Source organism: Kwoniella bestiolae, chromosome 1, assembly GCF_000512585.2.
Source record: "Kwoniella bestiolae CBS 10118 chromosome 1, complete sequence".
Lineage (NCBI taxonomy): Eukaryota > Fungi > Basidiomycota > Tremellomycetes > Tremellales > Cryptococcaceae > Kwoniella > Kwoniella bestiolae.
In genome coordinates this window covers 8163123-8185765 of record NC_089241.1, presented here as the reverse complement: position 1 = coordinate 8185765, position 22643 = coordinate 8163123, and the positions used below count along the sequence as shown (strand labels likewise).

General features: G+C 46.7%; 5 protein-coding genes across 5 annotated transcripts; 1 reads left to right on the top strand and 4 right to left on the bottom strand.

Annotated features, from left to right (window-relative positions):
* Positions 1–1453: 1453 nt before the first annotated feature.
* I302_103054 (uncharacterized protein) lies at positions 1454–3593 on the bottom strand (the record flags this gene model as incomplete). The annotated part of the gene is made up of 5 exons (XM_019188425.1): positions 1454–1748; positions 1877–2178; positions 2294–3195; positions 3290–3440; positions 3501–3593. 5 exons carry the CDS (start codon positions 3591–3593, stop codon positions 1454–1456), a joined length of 1743 nt encoding a protein of 580 aa, XP_019051303.1.
* A 3608-nt stretch (positions 3594–7201) lies between these two features.
* I302_103053 (uncharacterized protein) lies at positions 7202–8433 on the top strand (the record flags this gene model as incomplete). Its single annotated transcript, XM_019188424.1, has 5 exons — positions 7202–7363; positions 7456–7740; positions 7808–7891; positions 7972–8259; positions 8329–8433. The coding sequence occupies 5 exons, from the start codon at positions 7202–7204 to the stop codon at positions 8431–8433; spliced, it is 924 nt and encodes a 307-aa protein (XP_019051302.1).
* A 1104-nt stretch (positions 8434–9537) lies between these two features.
* Positions 9538–15294, bottom strand: I302_103052 (uncharacterized protein; the record flags this gene model as incomplete). Its single annotated transcript, XM_019188423.1, has 16 exons — positions 9538–9576; positions 9643–9760; positions 9897–10117; positions 10223–10496; positions 10563–10819; positions 10915–11062; positions 11166–11394; positions 11473–11608; positions 11717–11879; positions 11963–12098; positions 12187–12496; positions 12567–12663; positions 12737–13121; positions 13195–13698; positions 13842–14271; positions 14455–15294. The coding sequence occupies 16 exons, from the start codon at positions 15292–15294 to the stop codon at positions 9538–9540; spliced, it is 4287 nt and encodes a 1428-aa protein (XP_019051301.1).
* Positions 15295–16092: 798 nt separating this feature from the next.
* I302_103051 (uncharacterized protein) lies at positions 16093–18162 on the bottom strand (the record flags this gene model as incomplete). The annotated part of the gene is made up of 12 exons (XM_019188422.2): positions 16093–16162; positions 16293–16304; positions 16398–16466; positions 16538–16628; positions 16707–16722; positions 16795–16879; positions 16994–17126; positions 17254–17385; positions 17545–17652; positions 17763–17829; positions 17913–17965; positions 18078–18162. 12 exons carry the CDS (start codon positions 18160–18162, stop codon positions 16093–16095), a joined length of 921 nt encoding a protein of 306 aa, XP_019051300.2.
* A 970-nt stretch (positions 18163–19132) lies between these two features.
* I302_103050 (uncharacterized protein) lies at positions 19133–19738 on the bottom strand (the record flags this gene model as incomplete). Its single annotated transcript, XM_019188420.1, has 1 exon — positions 19133–19738. The coding sequence occupies one exon, from the start codon at positions 19736–19738 to the stop codon at positions 19133–19135; it is 606 nt and encodes a 201-aa protein (XP_019051298.1).
* Positions 19739–22643: the final 2905 nt, after the last annotated feature.

Here is a 22643-nt window from a genome sequence, read left to right as displayed (position 1 = left end):
GCTAAAGTACGATATCCCTCAAGACCGCGAACATTCTGCTCCCATGGACCACAATAGACCTTGAAGACAGAATTCAAACCGCGAGTCACTGAACTGCTCAGGAAGTCCTCCAACCATTGTCATCCGAGAAGAACGGCAAGCACCCTCCTTTCATCAACCATTCTCATGACCTCTCGAATAGCATGAATCGCACTATCGTATGAGTTATTCCCCCTCTGCTTCTCGCTTTCTCAGGTACAATCATACCAATACTTCTTCGCATCCTCGACCCTCAAACGATATTTCCCAAGATGTCTCAACGACCCAGCGCTGCCTCTGCCCACGATGACCTCCTGAGCTTATGTCTCACCACCATACTCACCGAACTGATCGCAGTCCCCAGCACGAGTGGCAATGCCCAAGAGCTAAGTCATGGCGATGGCGGTGTCGTTACCCATCCGGCGATATGTATATGGGGAAACGTATGGACTTTGTAGATTGGAGAAGCATTCTAGCATTCTCCGAAGATAAATTAAGGGACATTCAGGAAGTGATAGATGAGTATGAGCATTCGATAGAGTGAATTGGGTTTATTTCTTGGCTTCACAACCTCGTACCGTACTGGACCGGTTGAGGGAAATGCTGATGACTATTGATAGGGAAATAGGGCTGAACGAAAAAGAGCGAGCGAATCACCAAGAGCAACTCGTGCGTAGATTGCGATACGATCGGAAAGTCGATCATGCGAAATTACGAATCATAATGGAGGAAGGCAAATATCCGAGGGAAGATGGTGACGAGTCAACATGCTAAGTCGTTCTCAGCCTCGCCGATTCATTCTCGTTGCTTTTGATCCGTCGATTGGAAAGATGACTGACCCAATCACATAGGCTCCTGGCGATGTGTTTGACCTCGAACCGTGTGAATTCGTCCCTCATCCCCTCGTGGGGTATCGATTTCCCCTCAAGAACACTGAGTGCAGCAAGCGATAACTACTTTGAGAGATTCTGGCACGATGAGGTCTCGGTGGACGTAGATCGGTCCTTGCGTGAGAAGATCAAAGGCTTGAGAATAGCGTGGGTACAGTTTCATCGCAGATTAGTATTGATACTGTCCCCTTCCTGCGTCGGTATATCGCAGGTATGAAGCTGACATATCACGTTAACAATTATAATATATACTCGTATGATGATCGTACAGTCAACATATAGTAGATCATCTTCCGCACCCTTCCGACCAGGAGAGATTATCGAGAATTAGCAATCTAGCTTCTTACCTCAAACAGTCGATGAAAGATCACGATTCACCATAGAGGTATCATGGTCAGTAGTGGTACAATGAAGAAAGATGGTGAGACGAGTAGTACTTGTTTCGACAGTGTCATGTAGTATGCAAGTGGATACATCACACGTACCATGCGGTTCCATGTACTATTCGATTTCTACCTTTTGACTATTGTACAACAACCCATCCGTCATATCCACGTACCCTCAAACCATCTCCACCTCCACCCAGTCTGTACCCAACCACCCTTCCCGACATCCCAATCGACCCCTCCCAAAGGCTTTTTCGGCTGTCTAACAAAACCCGTCCTCTGCTCAAACTCATCGTTCAAGATCGTCTCTACAGCTTTCTTCGCGCTTCCTACGCATCCTTCGAGGAGGGGTATACCGGGATAAGCGTAGGATCCGACGATGTAGACGCATGAGTCGAGAGTGGATGAGCGGAGGTGCGGGAGGATTCGGTGGGGTTGTTTGAGTGGGAGAGCGCTATTGGGTGTTTCTCACACAGTCAGCAGGAAATTTCATTTGATGTTTCGTAATAGAGGTTCTCTAAAGGTCCCATAGATGAAGTGAGGGGTGCACTAGCATACTTCTGAAGGGGAAGGCATACTCACCGTTCCAATTTCGAAACGCTCAATACCTTCCTCGGATCAATCGGCCCAGCCGGATTGGTAGTCTGCAGAACCATCGTCTCTCTCCGTCCCTTCCGCCGCAGTCGTTTGGGTGGCAAGATGATCTGAGTGGCCTGGGTGTATATCGTATCTGGTGCAGGGGTGAAGTAAGGTATGGCGAGCGTCTCAGTAGATGATGTGGGCGGTAGCGATGGATTAAGGTTGGGTAAGAGGAAATTGAGGTCTCGTCTATCTCGAGGAGATGGTAGGATGGTAATATCTCGATGGGTGATTACGATGCTTTCCTATATAACCGTGTCAGCTCAATACATATTATCATAACCACCTCCCGTGAGGGAGGTATACGTATTGCCGGTCAAGTTGTGAAGGAGAGCATGAGCATGGCTTTACCTCACTCACCCTGTAACTTATCTTGCCCAACGCAGCTCTCATCCCACCTACTCTCCTGCACTCTTTCACCTGTCCGGCCTCCTTCAAACTGCTCTCTAAGCCCTCTAATAGAAGCTTAGCTACACTCGCCGGAGTAGCTATAATCACCCTATCAACCAATATCTCTTGCTCTGCGCCCACTTGTCCTTCGTCCGTCCTCGACAGATCCTTCATCTTGATCTTCACTCCGTCCTGATATTCCAACCCCGTAATTTCCGTGCACAACCTCACATACCCCTCTCCCTGATCCCGTACCGACTTCGCTAGCAGATCCGCTATACTCGATGCTGTAAATCCTTTGCCCAAGTGATAATGGTCCGTTCCCAATGTCAAGTGTATATACTCCAATACGATGCTAACAGGTAATGAATAACAATCTTTAATTGTCATTGTCCCCACCGAGCTGAATATCGGGACGAGTATATTGGATATGAAAAACGATTCGAATATCTCTCCTAGGGGTGTCCACACTTCATAGTTTATGATGGGTATCGTGAATGGATGGGTGAGGAAGGCCGATATGATCGTAGTGAATTCTTTTAATGTCAATTGATGTTCCTGCGTTCTGTCTCTCCGGCGCTGGTTGAAAGTTGATAATGAGCTAGGCAGGAGGTTGTGGTATCCCAATAGACTCAATGCTACCAGGAAGGAATAGCAGATTGCTACGCCTATAAACGTGTAGATGTTGCTTATGAGGTTGAAGATATTATGGTACGCCCTGGAAGGTAGAGAGGGGATGGATAGGCCAGAAGAGCCGGAATGTATGAAGTATGTTGATTTGGGGGAGGAGGATGAGAAGGAGAATTTGTAGTTTGATATTTCGAGGGGGATCTTGAGGTGATCATAGAGCGATAAGAGTAAGGGGTAGTATCCTACAGTGTTTCAAGGTGCATATGTGTTAGTTGATACCTTTGAGTATGGTAGTGATGATAGGGATGGTAAAAGAAAGACTGCGAACGGACACACCTCCCTGGAATCCTCTCATTGGAACATCCACAACCCATTTCTCTTCCACATCTTTCTCACTCCTCGACCGGCGAGAGGATTTCTCGTGCTCGTTGGAAAGGCTTGATAGAGGGATTTCAACAGATTGGGAATGAAATCCTAGTTTGTTTGACTAACATACTCCCTGTCAACAGACCACAAGTCACATACGAAGAAGAGAACAACAACATACCTTCTCTATCAACCAGACTTCTACACCCTCCTTCTGAAGTAGGTAGGCAGTGGTCAGTCCAGCCAGACCGGATCCTATCACTGCTACCTTCATCGTGACGTAAAGAGTAAAGAGGGATTAGATACGATGTCTTATCAAGAATACCGAGGTTGTGTTTGTGAAGAAGTCGTGAGAGAGACGCGTTGAGAGTGCTGAAAATGTTGACGTTAGTCGTAAGATCTTATTTTTGGTTATTTGGTAATTTTGGTGATATCATCAATTCCATTCAATTCACTGTTTCCAATCACATTACCCGAACATCCATTGCGGATCCATCAAGCAGATGAATGTGTGCAGTATCTTGGCTCAATGACATATGCATCCCAAGGCAGTGGTATATGACGATCATAGTTGACCACCGCTGCTATCGCTGCCCATCAAGCGGGACGATCACCTTCCGACCTCACCCCTTCTGCACCGAAAAGGCGAGAGAAGGGATGGAAATGAGCAACAATTCAACGGAAGCAATCATACCTACCAGGACTTGATGGAGAGGTGATCAAGTCCGCGTTAGGCGGAGGGGTGGGACCATGGTCAACGGTCACTGACCACCCACCAAGAAGCTATCTTGAGCGAGGTCACGGGCTCATCCGTTCATTATTGTGGTCATCTCCGTTTCATTAACTTTGATTAGTCCGCTAGCTAATCCTATACTATCCAGTACAATAAAATCATAATCATGTTGGTACCACTGTGCATAGCAGTGCGAGGGTGGAGTCTTCTTGTCTATGGAGTCAGTGGCAAATTCCATCCGTTCATTCATACTACTTCCAAACCCCCGGTCTGTAGATCCGCACTCTACGATAAAATCCTTGCCGGGATTATGGTATGACCAGATCTCAATTCTCAATTTTACGACGAAACCACTGTTCTGGTATCCATGCCATTCCACCTATACGTTAACTCGTCGTCATCCATTACTGCATTCCCATGGGGGAGTTGAGTAACGGTGAATGATCGATCCAATCGAGTTTGATCAGTTTCATCTCCAACAAGCCGAAAAGCTACTGTACCAAGCTCCCAAAGTTGTTATTCGGACATGACCACACATGTGAAATTACAGCATTTGCAAATAAACAGAAATAAACGAAAACTTCCTTTTCTCCACTTAACGTGATTTCGATCTTCATGCCATCATCTTACGATCGTGAATCCATTTGAACCCTGTCTCCCTATCCACTGTACATCTTATGATCCCATGTGAAGGTAAGCTAAGGTACAGCCTGTTCCTGGGACATTCAGCATGTTGCGAGAGAGATGCTGCGAGTGTCTGATCGACAAGGACGCCTCATGAAATATGATGTGAAAGAAAAGTGAAAAGGAAGATCAAGCCACAGGTTGCATGCGGGTCAAGCACAACTCAACCAGGGGATAACAGGTCGCAGCGACAAGGCAAGAGGTAGCGAAGAAAGATGAGAGGAGAGATGGGCAGAGGTCCACTTGTTCGGAGAGATAAGCTGATTTAAGGGTTTGGTGTTTACATTAATGTTTCGGCATTTGAAAGATAATTGACCCCGCACAAGGGGAGATAGGTACAGTACTGCTGCTGGTATCATTAAGCTTCTATCACAAAGCAACGTCGCGTATGTTTAATGATTGAGTACATGCAAAGTAATGCCCCGACCATTGCGAAAGGAGAGAAGGGGATCTACGCGGGATTTACGCTTTTGCAGCTAAGAGTAGCAAATGAAATACGATATTGCAATTTGGAATCTCACTAGTTTGTCGCGCTAATGCGCGACCACTCCTATCCATTTGCTTGCCAGAGCGATGCACAACAGGATGATAGCCGAGACAGCAGCACCTCATGTTTTCCCAAGCCAAATAAAGCCAAAATGTCCTGTCCTGTCCAAATGAAATATCCAATAAACTGATCGAAAAAGTGAACCAACTCATCCCAACGATATATCACATGTATCAAGAGAGGTTTCACCAATCGCGAGTCGTCAGACATACCTCTGCGTTCGCGCCTGTACTAATTATGTTATTTTTTAGGGTCAGGGTAGTCACCAAGTCACCGGATCGTTGTGTCACCACTTTCAATTCCTCCTCTCTTTCTTTTCTCTTCCCATCGTTCCCATCCCATCCCATCCCTTACCCTTGTAAAGGTTTTTCATTTTCGTGTTTCGATCAACTCGGTGCGGGATGGGAGTCGGGAATGTCTCGCAGGAACAGGAAAAAAGACACACATCCAGAGACAAATATAGCATACATCAGGCGAAAGGGATTTTGAGAGGATTTACAGAAGTACATGTTCTCTTCTGTCAACATCCCCAAACCCCCTCCCCACATCCAACGTAAGACAGCCCAGGGCAAAACCGAACATCTGCTTTGGCAGCTTATGGCAATAAGGGTAAAAAAGGAGTCTCGAGCAAAGCAATCAAGGACAGTCACCGAAGTCAAACATCCCTGTGCTCGGCATCATTTACAAGACAAGCCAACCAGAACCGACCCTACCCCTCCCTCTCTCCCTCCATCATCATAATTCACCAGAAAGAACAGAACAGATCTCATCCTCATCCATCCTCCTTGTCTCTCGGCTGAGTGACAGGCAAGACAGAGTCATACAATAAAACAGTCCGTGACGTCTCACACCCCTCCCTTCGCGCTGTGATCGGGAATTCCATAAATCACATCAACAATCGCATCGCATCGCACAGATAAAAGGGATATACAGTAACATTATATAAACGTATAAATAGTTTTGTAATTTTCTCGTATACCCTCTTCTTTATCTTCTCTTATCATCCATCCACTCATCCTCACCAACCAACCAATCAGTCAACAGATCAGAAATATCCATAGCATATCGTCTTGGAGTAGACGTGAGTCCATCCATCTATTCAATCCCAATACGATCTTGGTAGTCCATCCATCTCGATCCCCAATGAAAAAACCTTCCCTCCACCTCCTATTTTAGCGTAGGTTTGATTTGGTCCATTTTCCCTGTTCTTGCCATAATAAGTCAGTCACCACTTACCACCTTGAGAAACACCAGTTATTAACCACCTCTTCCTCCCCCTCCCCTCCTAATTCCCCGTCACTCTATTTCATCCCATCATTGATTTCACTTACTCATTGACATTTATCTCTTGCAATCTCTTCTTTTCGACACCCATTCCATCTCAAGTAATCGCACCTCGTTTCTCACAGACAAGCATAACAAAGCCCAATAACTGACTCCAGTTACCCAACAAATCACACAGTACCGCTACTATCGAACAGCAGTCGACCTCACATCCGTCGTTCGGTTTCCTACATTACAATCTGGCCTGACAACCTATTTGTAGTCTCATCAATATCAGAAACAGACCTCTGATCGATCAATCCACAATATTCCTTTTCTGGCCCAACCAGTCGTTAATCCAACTTCGACTTCCTTTATTCGTATACATCCCAGCTCGACCTCCTTTCAACGCTCAGTTGTCGACATCATCATCTCGCAGTACAAGACAGAAAGAAGAACATCTTTAATCTCGCAATCGGTGTTCCATTGTCTATTCACCTTCATCCCGCCGACTATATAAAAGAACTTTCCACCGCCCACCCCAAATTCGATATCACCAGCGTATCTCACTTTTCTTCAGACTCGCCCCACCAACACCACATAAAAATCTTCCAAAATTTCTTCTTACTACAGCAACGCCCCTTCCAACCCTAACATGTCACCCACTTCGTCCCTCTCATCCAAATCGCTCCTATCGTCCTTCAAGGGTAACTCCACCACCTCACTGATGAACATGAGCGATGACATGGACGGAAGAACCAGAAATGCTAAAGCGCAGAAGAGACACAGGGAGAAACAAAAAGCCAGAGTCAAGGCTGTGAGTGATTCGTCTCCTCCCTCACTTCGTCTTTCTCCGTCTCTCTCCGTCCTTGCGATTTGACAGAAGCTAATTCCATGTCTTTGCATCAGCTTGAAGAATCCGTTCAAGTGCTCACCGCGCAATTAGAAGACGCACGACGACAACTCGGTCAACTCCCCTATCCCCCTGGGCCATCCAGAATGCCCATTGGTTCCCACTCACCAGAGTTCGCCCAATTACAAAATGAGAATAGTTATTTGAGGGACGAGAATTCTGATCTGAGAAGACAGCTCTACACTCTCAGAGTCACTTATGGTCAAGAGAACCCTGGTGCTCAGATGCCCAGTCCCCCACCCAGACATGGTAGCGGGCAAGGCCAAGGGCGATCCAACACTGTAAGTCGTCGGTGCATTTAGTATCACGGCGATGCAAATACTGATTTGATTTCATGCATGCGAGTAGAACCCCGCCGAAGCCAATGCTTCTGACCCATACAGAAACTCATCAGGGAATGGCAACAGATCGAGAGTCCTCTCAGCATCTTCGGTGAGTCGGCCAAACCAAACCCTCTTTCACCGTACAAGCAGTCACTGACGAATTTCCTTTTTTGCCACTTTCCCTTCTAGGCTCCTTCCGCCTCACCCTACGTCGGCTCCTCATCCTTCCCTGCGGACCTGCGAGCCCACTCCCTGTCCAACAATAACAACTCCAACAATGGGTCGTCCAACAACTCAAACAACAATAAACCTCAGCAGATCGAATCAAACTACCCAGTAAGGTACGAAGGACACATGTACCCTCCTACTGCTCCTCCTCCTCACGCCCTCCCCCGAAGTCAGATGTATAACGTTGAGAATATGCCGTATGGCGGTGGGAGAGGCGAGGGCGGTGAGAACATGCCTTGGGGTCCTGAGGTGAGTGGTCCATCATCATCTCAATAAACATGAGATGGTGGGAGCACACGCTGATTAATTACGCCATAGTCAGGCCCACCACCTTTCACAGGTTCCATGGGATACCCTGCGGTAAATTTCCACGAGAACAGTTCATCCAATAATGTCTCTGAGCCATGGAGACAAGACCACTAGATGAAGGATAATCCACACAATTGGACCTACGCCAGCCTCCAATGCAAACCCTAATACACATCTCTCTCCTCCTCATTGTCACCCACCTTTATACCCTTCCATCTCTCTCTTCTCACCTCACCTCACCAAATCAATGTAAATATATGCGGATCGGATAGGATAGGATACAAATACGGCTTTAATAATTCTTTTCTGTCTTTTTTTCCACAGTCTCTTTACCTCGGTTCTTGAATGAGTCAGTAGATAGTATATAATACATAGTTTCTTCTTCCTCTCCTGTCAGTCTTATCATCTCGTCTTGTTCTTCCCTTGTGTGTCCGTCCTGCTTTTGTCCAGTGTTCTCTGTAAACGATGATTCTCTAGAATATGCATAGCATTTCAACAACACACTTCCTTCCTTCTGCGTATTGTACGATACCATCCAGCCTGATGAGACTTGGCTTAGTCATACTGGACTCTAGTGAAAGGGCAGGTGAATAACCATCCCCATCCTTTTTCACGTAAACAACAAAGCGTTCCTATTCCTATTGCCCATTCCTGAAAATAGGTAAATGGATATCCTTAAAATACGTTCCGTGGCGTTTTCAGGTATCATTAGGATGCTACTAGTGTAGCGATGACGAGAGGGACAGGTAGTAATCGACCGTGCTACTGCTGAGTTGAAAGATAAGGATCAGTATGAGTGTAGTACAGTACGTGATTATATTCTCATGGGATAGCGATTTGTCTGGTCTGGATGAGCAACACGGGAATACAACAGCTCGTTATTTGTATTTTTCCTGCGAAACTAGCTGAGATAGCAGCGGGTCGGGCAAGGAATAGAGCTTATACGCGTACGCGTACAGCCCCAGTCACTCAGCGCTCATCACCTACCACTCGAACACCGGTCGAACACGACATGACAGAACATGGTACAAGTCATGTTATACATGCTCTAAATCAAATGCATCATTCTAAAGAGATGGTAAATCACATGAGCTACTGATCACACTGTCCAAGACCACTCGCACTCATACTCGTACTAGGTTGTGCCGAGAATCGCTTAAAACTCCAATAACCCATAACCCACTACACAAGGTCTATCTCTATACTAATTCATTATATCTATTGTTTACTCAAATTCTGCATCTGCACCAATTCGTACTATCACCCAGGCGAGCAAATCAGCATTGCAATTTCAATAGTCCAAAAGTATGATGATCAACTCACGTAACCTCCCTTCTTAGCCAACAATTCTTGATGCGTACCATGTTCGGCGACCTTGCCTTCAGCGAAATAGTATATCTGGTCTGACCTTTGAATGGAAGATAATCTATGTGCGATTGCGCTATGGTCCATCAAAATCAGAACATCAGCATCCACATCAGAGCAGCGGCAACAGCAACCACGAATGCTCATTCCTCCACTGCAAGATGACCGACAGTCAAACGTCACATGGACACAAGGGCAGAACTAAAACTCACATGGTTGTCCTTCCCCTCGATGCTTTATCCAGAGCCTCCTGTACGACCTTTTCGCTCTGACTATCCAGCGCAGAGGTAGCTTCGTCCAACAGAAGCACTTTTGGATTCCTGATCAAAGCCCGAGCAATGGCTATACGTTGTTTCTGACCACCGGAAAGTTGCGACCCTTTACCTCCTACCTCGGTTTCGAATTGATCAGGGAGGGACATGATGAAGTCGTACTATCATCGCACTCGTACCATTAGCTCAAGCCTTTTCCGCAATCACAAGTAAAGTATGACAGGAAGGTGAAACAATCTTGATGAGGAGGAAAAAGAAAGACCCACAATATTAGCATCCCTACAAGCATTCTCAATCTCCTCCTGCGTAACTTGATCCATAGGTTTATTCGCTCCCAACAAGATATTAAACCTAACAGTACCGGCATAAAGGGTAGGTTCCTGCGATACCAAAGCCACCTGATCTCTAAAGTTCGAGACGTTCAATTCTTTGATATCTACCCCGTCCAAGGTGATTCGTCCGATCAGGGGATCATAGAATCGTTCGAGTAATTGGATGGTCGTGGATTTCCCACATCCCGAAGGGCCGACCAGGGCGACACTGAGACATCGTGGACTGTATTAGTGGTGATCCACCAGGGGTATCAGTAATGTAGGCTAGACTCACTAAGTACCCGCTGGAACATCAATATTTAACTCCCTCAATACCCTCACGCCAGGTCTGGTGGGATACCTAAAATGCACATCCTCGATCCTGATATGCCCTGTAACATGCTCGTGATCCAATTTCAACCCGTTGGGCGAATCAGGATCTACTTGAGGTTCGTTATCCATTAGTCTGAAGATCGACGCAGCTGATGAGTTGGCTTTTGACGCATCGGGTACGAATGTGAATACGTTTCCAGCTTGCATAGACGCGAAGATCTACATTATCACGAATTAGCACACGATTCATTGTCGGACGGTAGTATTACTCTGAGTCGATTTGTGGTTTTGATGATTAAACGAATTGTACTCACAACTGAAGTCAAGACAGTGAAGAAGGAGCTGGTCTGATATCGACCACTGATAAGCCACAAAGCACCAATGTAAAAGACCAAAGCGATAATACAGAATGTGATACCTTGACTGGCCGCGTAGAGAGCCTGTGATTTGACAGAAGTTCGGCTAGAGGTCGTTTAAGACATTAGCACAAGGTCAAGAACCATGCTCGTTGCAAACGATAACGATGCAGGCCAACCTCCACGTCGAAGAGAAACGACAAACTTACAAATTAACTCTCATAGGTTCCCTAAGCGCATTCGAGTAGATCCTATCCACATCATCCTCCCTAGTCAACGAAGCCACAGTCCGAACAGCCCCAGCAGCTTCAGAAGCCAAGTGCGCAGAGGAAGCATGCAACTTCTTCATCTTCTGATCTTTCAATACGACCACCTTCAATCGGATGTATCCTCCAGACACCAAGAGGGGTATACAGGCTATACCGATAAGGGCGAGGACTGATGATCATATATAGCTTTAATCAGCCAATCTTGGTCGACGGCATACCACGTATCATGGAGCATGACATGACGTACGAGGTCCATAACACAACCCGATTATACATCCTCCCAACAAGGTAGCACAGGACTGCACGATCGTTCCTAGTGTTACACCGAATAGACCCTGTACTTTCTGAGGGTTCTCAGCGAGGTTGGAAGTGACAGCACCGGTCTACGTAGGATCATCAGTCAGTCTCGGTCTCTTGAAGATGCTTTAAGACCCTTTGGATTCTAAAGGGACGGTACGTATATAGGTGAATGCAGGTATCACACCACTCACAGAATTCTCATCCTCATCAAACCAACCAATATCATGCCTTAAAACCGCTCTGAAACTCTCAATCCTCAATTTGGCATTCAGATCCCAACCAGTGCCGGAGAACGCAACGATTTGAATGTAGGTAGCGATGAAGGCCAAAATCGCAGTGATGAAGTACCATAATCTGATAACACCAAACAAAGGTGAAATCAGCGACTGTCCACATATATGGGTCTTGTCGGCGAAGTGAGAGTAGAGCGAGCTTACGCTTTCCTGTTCAAAGCTGCTTTTAAAGCACTTTGCCATCCGTCGAAACCCTGTATCTCGAAATCTGCTAAGGCGTAACCAAACAGAATGGCCAATGCTGGGTAGACCATTCCAGAGGCAATCGCACCGATTGAACCTACCACATGAAGCGACATCAAATCAAATCAATAAGAGCCCTCCCATATATTAGAGTAGATCGGAAAAGGAATGAGGCGAAAACTTACCAAAGAAATACCAATTCTTCTGTTTCGCATTCAACTTCAACAATCTCATGTACATGCCCCAAGAGCTCGGCAACCTATCTTCATCTAGCGCGTCGGCCTCCCTCTTCGCTCTGACATCGTCCATAGCCGCACTAGCCAACGATCGACCGGTGATAGCTCTCTTCAATTCGGATAGATCTTTCTCTTTGATTGGCGAATCAGCTGTGGTACTCTTGACTCTGGATAGCAATTGATCTTCTGGTGGAACGACCTTCAAGGAATCTTCAACGGCTTCTTGAGCTAGTTTCTGGTTGGCGACTAGTTGGGCGTACTGAATTGGCGCAATCAGCCATATCAGCATTACTGCCCACTTTCCGTGGTCTAGGTCAACCTTCACTTACCGGTCCATTCTCGTTGGCAAGTAATTCATTATGTGTACCTTGTTCCAAGATCTCTCCACCACCCATTACAAGGATCCTATCGGCATCTCGAATGGTTCTATCGCATTGGAACAAACACTCATTAGCATCCCTACAATCCCTCGTGCTAACAATACAAGGTGGAAACTCACGACAACCTATGAGCAATGGTGATAGTTGTCCTACCCATAGCAGCCTTATCCAGCGCATCCTGTACAATCCCCTCACTCTGCGTATCAAGCGCACTGGTAGCTTCATCCAACAACAAGATTCTCGGATCCGATACGATTGCACGGGCAATAGCTACTCTCTGTTTTTGACCTCCGGACAATAACATTCCTCGTTCTCCCACCATCGTGTCATACCCGTTAGGCAGCTTCATGATAAAATCATGAGCATTCGCATCGATACATGCTTTCTTCACCAATTCGAATTTCTCGGCATCGGTTGAGTGCTCCCATTTCGATCCGATCAGACCGTGTTCGACGTTACCTCGGACGGTGGTACCGAATAGAGTGGGTTCTTGAGATACGAGACCTGGTTGCAAGCATTAGCATTCTACACGAAGATGATGATAAAAAAGAATTGATAGTGTGAGACCGGAACATACCGATTTGTTGTCTCAACCATTTCAGATTCAGATCCCTCACTTCCACCCCATCCAACTTAATCTTCCCTTCAATGGGATCATAAAACCTCTCCACCAAACTGACGACCGTTGATTTTCCCGACCCACTCGCACCGACCAGAGCGAAGGTCTTTCCAGCCTCGAACGTCGTAGTCAACCCTTTCAGGATCTGAATGTTGGGTCTCGAGGGATAATGGAATTTCACGTTTTCGAAAGTAATTTCACCATGTACGGTATCAGGTTTCAATCCCTGAGTACTGGATGAGTCGATGAGGGGGATTCTGTCGATGGTGGAGAAGAGCTTGGCAGCTGCTGATTGGGCTTTGGAGACGGCCGCGAGTTCGGGTGCGGCCATTGCCATCGAAAAGGCTCCGATGAGGACGGACATGAAGACGTTGATTACGATACCGCTATCTGCTCGACCTTGGGTCACCAGGATGGCGCCGTAGAAGAATGCGAGGGCGTAGGCTGAGTAGATTGAGAAGACTAACAGAGGGAGAAAACAGTCAGCCATGCTGTTGAAAGACTGTTCATTGCCGAATCACAATGGAGTATGTTAGGCTGTGAGAGTGTCTCCATATGATGGGAATAGCAAGAGTGTGCAGAGTCCGATACAGTGATTGACTTACACATGACACTCAGCCCAGAAGCCTCGATATAAGCACCCTTCCTCCCCGCCTTCCTACTCAACTCGATATGCTCATTAAACTTCTCTCCCAAGATCTTCTGCTTCTCAAAAGCCTGGACCGTCCTGATACTTCCAATAACCTCTTCAGCCAACGAACCAGCCTTCGCAATATGTTCCAGCGCGCCCGTACCAAACTTCGACATGGCAGTCATCATGATCCCACCTGCAATGATGATGACGGGGAAGATTGACGAGCAAGCCAGAGCCAATCTCCACGATCGGGCAAAGGCAAGGGCGAAACCTGCTACGAAGGATCCCAAGAATTGGGCGATGAGGGCGATTTTCTCGGATGTGCCTTCCTGGACGAGGTGACAGTCTGTTTGGATACGGGTGGCTACTTCTCCTGCGCCGAGGTCGTCGAAGTATGCGATCTGGGGGGTAGATTAGCTAAGATAGGATGGGAGAAGGCAAAGGAGTAGAATGTGGTTATGGGAATGGATGTCTCCCAACAGACGAGAGAGGAGTAAAAAGATTGAATCTGAGACAGGTCAATGAGAAGATGTCATGAAGTGTGAGGTATAATACAATCCAGATAAAATGCAAGAAACACTCACCTCCTGCCTCAACACCGCTCTAAGGTACTTCTCCCTAATCCTCTTAGAGTTCAATTCACCCGTCACATTCCAAATAAACATATACACCCAAGTAGTCAAGAAGATCCCTAAACCAATCGCCATAAGGTACAAAGCGTTATGTCCTGATTGAGTCTTCAAATCGTCCTTGGCAGCCTGTAATTGAGCCAGCTGATCAGGCCCCAGCCCCAGACCACTGGACGATCCAATCTGTTGAATGATGATTGCGTAATTGGTGAAACTCGTTGTGAGTCGTCCGAAAATCAGAGTCATAAGTGGTTGAGCGGCACCGGCGGCCACTGCGAGGATCAGACCGAGGATCATACCCACTATTTCTAGGGGTTTGGAAAATCGGAATAACGAGAAGAACGATACGGGCGGTAGCAGGTTGGCTTCGTCCTCTTTCTGCTTTGATTTCTTGGCTGATACTTCCTTGGATTTCTTGGATTTGGAGAATGAGAATCCCTTTTTCTTTTGTACGTGTTTCTCGTTATTGGAGGAAGAAGATGTATCCTCATCGTCGTTTGAATCTCGCCTCTTGCCTGGTTTCTCGCCTGATGCGCTTCTTGTGGAAGAGTTGTTGGAGAGGGGTGCCATCGGGGGAACAGGGGCGGGGGCGGCTATGGTAGTTCCCAGAGTAGTTGGGAAGGGAACACCACCCGGTATGGCTTTGGTATCTTGATTGAGGTTGGTCTTTTCATTGTCCACTATTTCGTTGGTCTCGGCTTCGGTTGCAGAGGGGTGGTGAGCGGGGTTGGACGGACTATCAGGTCGGGGGTGGGACGGGTCGATCACGTCGCTCAAATGAGGTTGAGCTGACATGATGGATATATGCGTTGGAGTGTATTACTATAAGTCGACGGGATGCTATTGCTGTATGATCAAGCGAGTGAGTGGGATTGTAGATATATGTATAGTGAGAGAGCAAGTTGGAGGTGTAAGGATCACTGAACGATGAAAGGGACATGTATCAATCAGCGATGACTCTTTTCATTCAACGTTTGATACAGTAGTATATGTTATATGATGAAAAGGATTGCTCACCCTCTCGGCTCCTATATCGCTATCACTACCAATATACGACTGGCTGAATGTGAGTTCCAACAGATCTGTCCTTTACTATCTTTCTTCTCAATATCGATACGGTGTCGTGTCGCTTCGGCCCCCGCGATGAATGATCCACTTTACTAGATAGTGATGTGCTCGTTCGCTGGTTTGAACTTGGACTCGCGTCTACTCGGCATGAGAGATCTAGATGTGATCGTCCCACTTCCCACTTACTGTTGTAAATATTTATATGTGCTGTACAGTGTAATCTTACAGTCCAGTCACCTTGAGTCATCCGAGTATACGAGTATAGTATGAGACGGAGTACTATGGCCGTCTAATTTACCACATGTAATCTTACTCTTGTACTGTTTGTACCTCTTGCTTCTCGTGCCTGAGATTCACATCATCCGGCCCCCGTAAACAAGCATAATCATAAACAAAGCACTCATACAGCAATTTGACATGACATGGCATACGGGTTGTACATACAAATATAACTATATCATCTACAACTCAATATACAAAACCAGATCCACCATTTATCCATTCAATCATCTAGCGTACCCCTCATTAGAGCCACGTACCACCCGCACTTCGATAAACATCCACTCCCTTTTTCAATTGCTCAAGCGTCAGGAATCTGTGTGTCATGACATGTCAGCCCGCGTACGCACAGTCGCACAGCCCAGTAAAATTCTAGACTTCAAGCTAGTCCTTTTACTATTTACTACGACACAGCCTCATTGCGAGACAGAAGGGATAAAACTCACATAAGGATGGTTCTGTCACCCGCAAGATATATCAGATCAAATCACATCAGCTATGAATCATCGTACTCGACGGTACACAAAGAACGAAACAGTCTTGACACGCACGTCGGTTGTAATCTCGTCCAAGCGGGTACCCATCCCTTGAACATGAACATTGCACCTTCCTTTCCGAGGCTACGCACAGATACCATGATTAGCAGAGATGAAAGAGGAGCTCAAGTATATTAATCGATTTGGGAGCTCACGATTCTCTAATCACACCAATCGTACTCGACGTCCCAGCTCCATGAGCAGTCATGATCCTAGACTTAATGACATCGGCGGGGGAACAGACGGCTAGAGGTATATTCATGAGATTTCAGCATCGACGAGATGTAGGTATGACCAACTCAGAGGGGCAGTTGAAGGACCTACTAGTCGCCACGGTACCCTAAAGATCACATAACACAATTTCAGTACACCATCCCTTCCACTTCACTTCGAATAGAAAGGAGGAGCTCACAGCACCGAGAGAAGCTAGGAAGTGCAACACCGGACCGTCTTCCAGAACTTTGGCCTTGATTAACTCATGTTTGAACCAGTCGTAACTGCGATCATCAACATATTAAACTGTTGCAACCAGCATCCCAATCTAGTGTTTGCTCACGACGGGGCAATAGGAAGGGATGAGTGATAAGGGAGACAAAAAGCATAAAACTCACCTAGCAAGTTGACTCATATTCATCAAGATACTCCTAAAAGTGTTGGGCCCCATCCCTCTGGTCCAACTTCCAATACCTTCTTCGGAAGTCATTCGGTAGAATCCTTGAATGGAATTACGGTAGTTATACCTCACTGCAGTAACGTAGTATTCCATATCAGCCAAGGAGCAATTTACCTGTAATCTGTCGATGCAATGTCTCGGATGATATACGATGGGATGGAGTATTAGTTGGTTAAAGAAGAGCAAGAGTCGACTCACGTTCCACCGGTTTCGCTTTATCAGCCTGCATCCTGACCATCAACGTCTCAAACGGCGTTCCGACCACCCCTGCTATTCCTCCTGCTATCGATCCTGCTAATGCCATCTTCCATGCGGGTGGTGGACCGGGGCCTGCGGGTGGACGTTCGAGTGAGGGAGGTAACAAGTAGAAGATACGGATCAGGTGGGATGTGGGTAGAGCAGAGGCAGTACAGGATATGGTAATGGTGGAGGGTGTCGTAGTATCCTTCAGTACGATGCACATCATTCAAAGTAGATGGACGCACACACCTTTATGTACTTCCGCCTTTGCCCAGTCGTACGCTGCGAACCTAGTCATTGAATATGTCATTTGACGGAGCAGTGTCCCTGTCAACCCGTCGAGCAACCCTCTTGCACCTGGACGCATGAATCATGATGCCATTGATCAGCGACAAATCAGCATGATAGGAGGATGTAGTGGAGTAAGATAGTTGATGTAATAGTGAGATCGAAGTGATTGTATATACCATTGTTGTGTACTGTCTTTCTCAAGGACTGGATCATCCCTTTATCACCGCTCGTTTGAAGACGGACCTACCACAATTACAAGAGTATCAGTGAACCTCATGTCGAATGATCTTATAAGCGAGCGAGGGGAAGTTGAGCTCCGGACATACCTTTGTCAAGTCAAGTGGATGGGTGATACTAGCAGCTATAGAAGCAGCTACACCTATATACCATCACGATGACTGACGTCAGCGCACACCTATGCACATTCTCCAACATGAGATGCATCTTTACTCGGTAGTGAGTACGAGTGTAGCACATGAGCCGTCACTCACCTCCCAGCCAGAATGGGTATGGCTTATTCACCTTGGCTATCACCCTTCCACTTTCACTTTTCGAACTTGAGATCGTCGAAGTCATGTCGAATGTCGTATCCTCTCGTATTACTCAGGATGTAATCGTTCAGCTCTGATAGTCTATACGATCTATTGGATGGGTATAGATGTTATTAGATGAATGAATGATGAATCATCAATCAACGACTCGACTCGGATTAGAGCAACGAGAAATGCCCACTTGTTCTCTCTTGGGACAGTAGTGTTGATCAATCGTAATCACCTGACACACATATACACACATGCACCTTGCTCCCCAAAGTGCGGGATGAGTCTGTTGTCGTACTCCTCCTATCTTTAGAGGTTACTACCTCATCGGAGCTCCGCTCCCTTCCGTCGTACGGTGAACAACCTCCTCATTCCCCATCGTGGGATATCAACGTTTCTCGCTGTCCCATCCTCAATATCACTATGTATACCCTTGTCACCAATATCCCAACCAGCGCAGTCAGACTTGAGATTATACTGTATGAAGAGTGAAAAACAAAAGTCACAGGTCGACACACGCAAAGTGGATATTCCGGATAACACCTTACCCGAATATTCATTACTGGGAAAACGTAATCACATTCTAGTCCTAAGCATATTTGGTTCCGGTATTCAAATAACTTACTTGTAATCAACTCGCCTGGTGCAGTTCAGAAGCTGTCATTCGCTCCGCAAAGGTGCACTTCGCGCATGCATACATAAATATCTGAGGATGTGGTACTGCGTCATGCAATACCATATCCAATATCCCTGCACACCCATAGTCACTCTGAACGTACGGAATTCTCGCGTGGCCATACTTATCCCATGGAAGTTTCAAAAGCCCGGAGCTCCTCAAAATCTGAGGCAAAACCCTTGTGCCCGGATTTCTCATTCATCTACTTACCATGCATCGTTCGAGACCAAGGTTTCTCAGCAGTAATGTGCAGAGCCGATCTTCCAGAACACCGACTACCCGAAAGACTACCACCAAGAATCCAAGACCACCAACTACTCGCTTTCCTCGATTATGACCGTTCCTTCTCCTCCGCAAGAGAACGTTCCTCCTCCTTCTCCAAATACTCCTCGTATCCTCTGTTCAAGCGGTCGGCGAATCCGGGGTTTTCCGAAATTTGAACAGCAAGATAATCAAGTACCTCGTCGAATCCACTGAGTGCCCGATACATTTTGGAAGTTCCACCATAGCCATATTGACCTCTCACCGATCTACTTTTGCTGGACATCGTTCTACTCAGATACTCCTCAACTCTCATAGGGATGCCAGGAAGTATACCGGAATCGTCGATTATCCTAGATCGTCGTTTCAGCCATTCCTGATCTGATATCTTGAATCGCGAATGATCCGAGGGGTCATACGAGTACGCTTTAGCCTCGTTCAGTAGGTCGCGAGTGACTCTACTGAAGGCCCATTCGGCTTGACTGTGGCATGGGTGCTTGGAGTCGATGTGATCGATTAAATTGTTGCAGGCTTGAGATATCTCGTCTGTGTATTTCGTCCTGTCTGAGGAGGGTTTGGAAGATCCACAAGACCAGGAGGGTGGGTCGGAGGAACTTGTCTCTGAGACGGCAATCGAACCGGATAAGGTGGGATGAATAAGAGGAAGATCGGTCATTGGATACTGTAGCTGGTATTCCTGATTGAAAAGAAAAAAGAAACAGGATACTTCGTATTGGAAAGGCTAGATAGCAGATGATTTTTCAAGGTAGAGGCATAACTGAATTTGTGATCACTAAAGTCACACTTCGATTAATGCTATCGGACTTCCGCACGGAGTACAGAGTGAATGGATGATCAGATCCGTCCTTTGCCTGCCAAAGCTCAGACAGACGAGTGATCCATTGGTAGTTCCCGAGAGTTCGACAATCAAAGGGTTACCGGCGGGATGTTTTGGTCAAGCAAAAGAGAAAAGAGAGAGATCCTTTGAGATGAACTCACCTACGCTACTGCATAAAAGTTGATAAGCATGAAACTGGAGTATCAGGCTGACAACTCTTGTGCCAACACATTTGTATAGCTCAATTTGTGACTTATTCATCTCGTTGGATAAACGAAACACTATCATATTGGCAAATCGTTGGACCTAATTACCTTTCCATACTGACAACACTCAACGTATCTGCACAAGCTATACCGCCAGACCACCGTGTAAGAAAAGCCCGCACCGATCAATAGAAATCTCGGCAAACATTTCGCACAATTGATGTTGAACATGAGCCATCCTCCATCATTGACCAACGAGGCGCGATAATCGTTCCTGCGAAGGCTGGGTGGCAATCACGACGTCAGAGTCGAGATGATGGTCCCTCAAGGCTGCCTGCCTGAGTTCTTTCATTCTGTCGTTGAATGTTTGATGGTGACTATTACCAGATGTACTTCCCTCGCTCTTGTTTGTTTCTGTCACTTGGACGGAGCCTTCATGACTTTGTGATGTTCCAGCTTGGGTCGAAGCAAGGGCAGTGGTGTCGCCACTCGATGTCTGTGCGGATGCCTTGACATCTGGACAAGAGGATTGTTGGTCTGTCATTCTTGTTGAATGCTCTATGAGTGAAGGTCAATGTGACTAGTGGAGTATATGGGAATGCCCTTTATGTATGAAGAAAACAGGTATTTGAAGGGTAATGGAACGTTCTCACCCAGTATTTATACGGTTGGACCTGCCCTGCTCTCAGGTAGCTCACAACCTTGGGTGGTTCGATGTCCTTTGTCCCCTGTTGAAGGCCCATTGCGTCATTCGGCTCGAAATCTCTCATCTTGTTGGGTTAGTCTTTCATGCTTCTTCTTGTTTCTCATCGGCGAAGTCTCAAAGTGGCAGGCCAGAATTGGAAATAAAGAGCCTCCACTTTGCTGAGAAGTATGTATCCTGTCGGTCACAACTCCCGGATTGATGCGCGTCAACAAGTATGGTACATACGTAGTACATGTCAGACGATTCGCCAATATGCGGCTGATGACTTTGGCTATACACTAGTATCTCTGCCTGCGATGGGTGGAATGGAGGGCCGTGATGTCTCAGCCCCTATCTGTGGATAACACCATATAGTCAGTCGTCGAGGAGAGGATGAAAGGTCTGTTATGGGAGATGACGACGTCACTCCGCTTCTGGTGTCACTCTCTGTCATGATACGTGACCCGCATCTCCGAGGACTTCCGTGGATTGAAATAAAGGACAGTGCACGTCATGACTGTCTACGAAAGTCCAGACCGCTCGAAACTGGAAAAAGGAGAGCCTGAACGACGTTGATGCATTGTCATATAGTACGTCATTGTCTATTTCATACTGTACTTAGTCCCAGCTTTCCCCTTATATGTTGCCCTCGCCACGTTGTGCAAGTGCCTTTGGGGCGCCAGTTCTCAGTTTCGAGAGCGCCCTTCCTCGGGATGTGGTTGAAAGTTCTCATTGATGTGCGCCACACACTGTGTGGGCTTGCTGTTGAAGCATCCTTTTTGTCCGACATGCAGGTACTGACACTAAAGACAATGCGCAAATTTGATGCATCAAGTACAATCTGATACCATTCCATTACATACTGTCTAAACGAGGAAGTAAATGGATCTCCTGTGGGCGAGGACGTGATAGGAAGAAGTGCACAACAATCCGACTATGTCTAGTTTAGCAAGAATCTTATGCATCATCTCGAAAGATATGTACTTCTCGTCAAATGCCAGTCCAACCTTCGATCGATCTTGTATGTTCTCACATGGAGCCGATCGACGAAACTTCTGCTCGTAAACCTGGTGAAACCCTTCGAGGTGGGTAAATCAGAACACGTTCTTACATAGCGCTACAAGAGAGCATCCCGCATAGCGAATGTCAACATCAGTGCGGTCATGCAGCATTGCTGGGCAGCCCGCAGCCGTTCGGTCGCTCAGCCACCCTATCAATTTACAACGATCTCGTCTGATCACTCTCACGGGGCGATCAAGTCATCACGTTGAACGCTTCATTTCGACCACTGGTCGGCTATGACTGCTCTGTAATACTCAGCAGTGGGATGAAACGGTTGCAATTGCCATCGGGGCCACGATACAGTAGCTGTGTCGGATATTTCCCTAGTATTCACCTGTGTAGAAAGAACAAGACTTCGCCCTTACTCGTTGATCTACTTGACGGCTCTTTCGATTTGAATCCAGTACCGCAGAGAGGCATTATTCTAAGACTCTTGAGAGACTTGCCACAATCCCCAAAGTAGCTAGAGCCCTGAAGCTTTGCAGGCAGCATGTATCTTAGAAAGCACTTGTCTGACTGAAGCTGTGAGATGCAACACCAGAGAGGCCTGCCTGAGACCAAGTATAGCTAAAAGGTCGGCTTTCAATGGAATTCTGCACAACACGGACAGACTAGATAACTTTTGCAGCATCCCATATACATGCCAGCCTTTAGAGACCGATCTGTTGTGTGAGCCAAAATCTGGAGTGCTCAGACAGCCATTCTATGGTCATCTACATATAACAAGGGGGAAACCCGGTGAAAGGTGGAGTCTGGTCATGGCTTGTGGGGACTTCAGGCATGCGCGAGA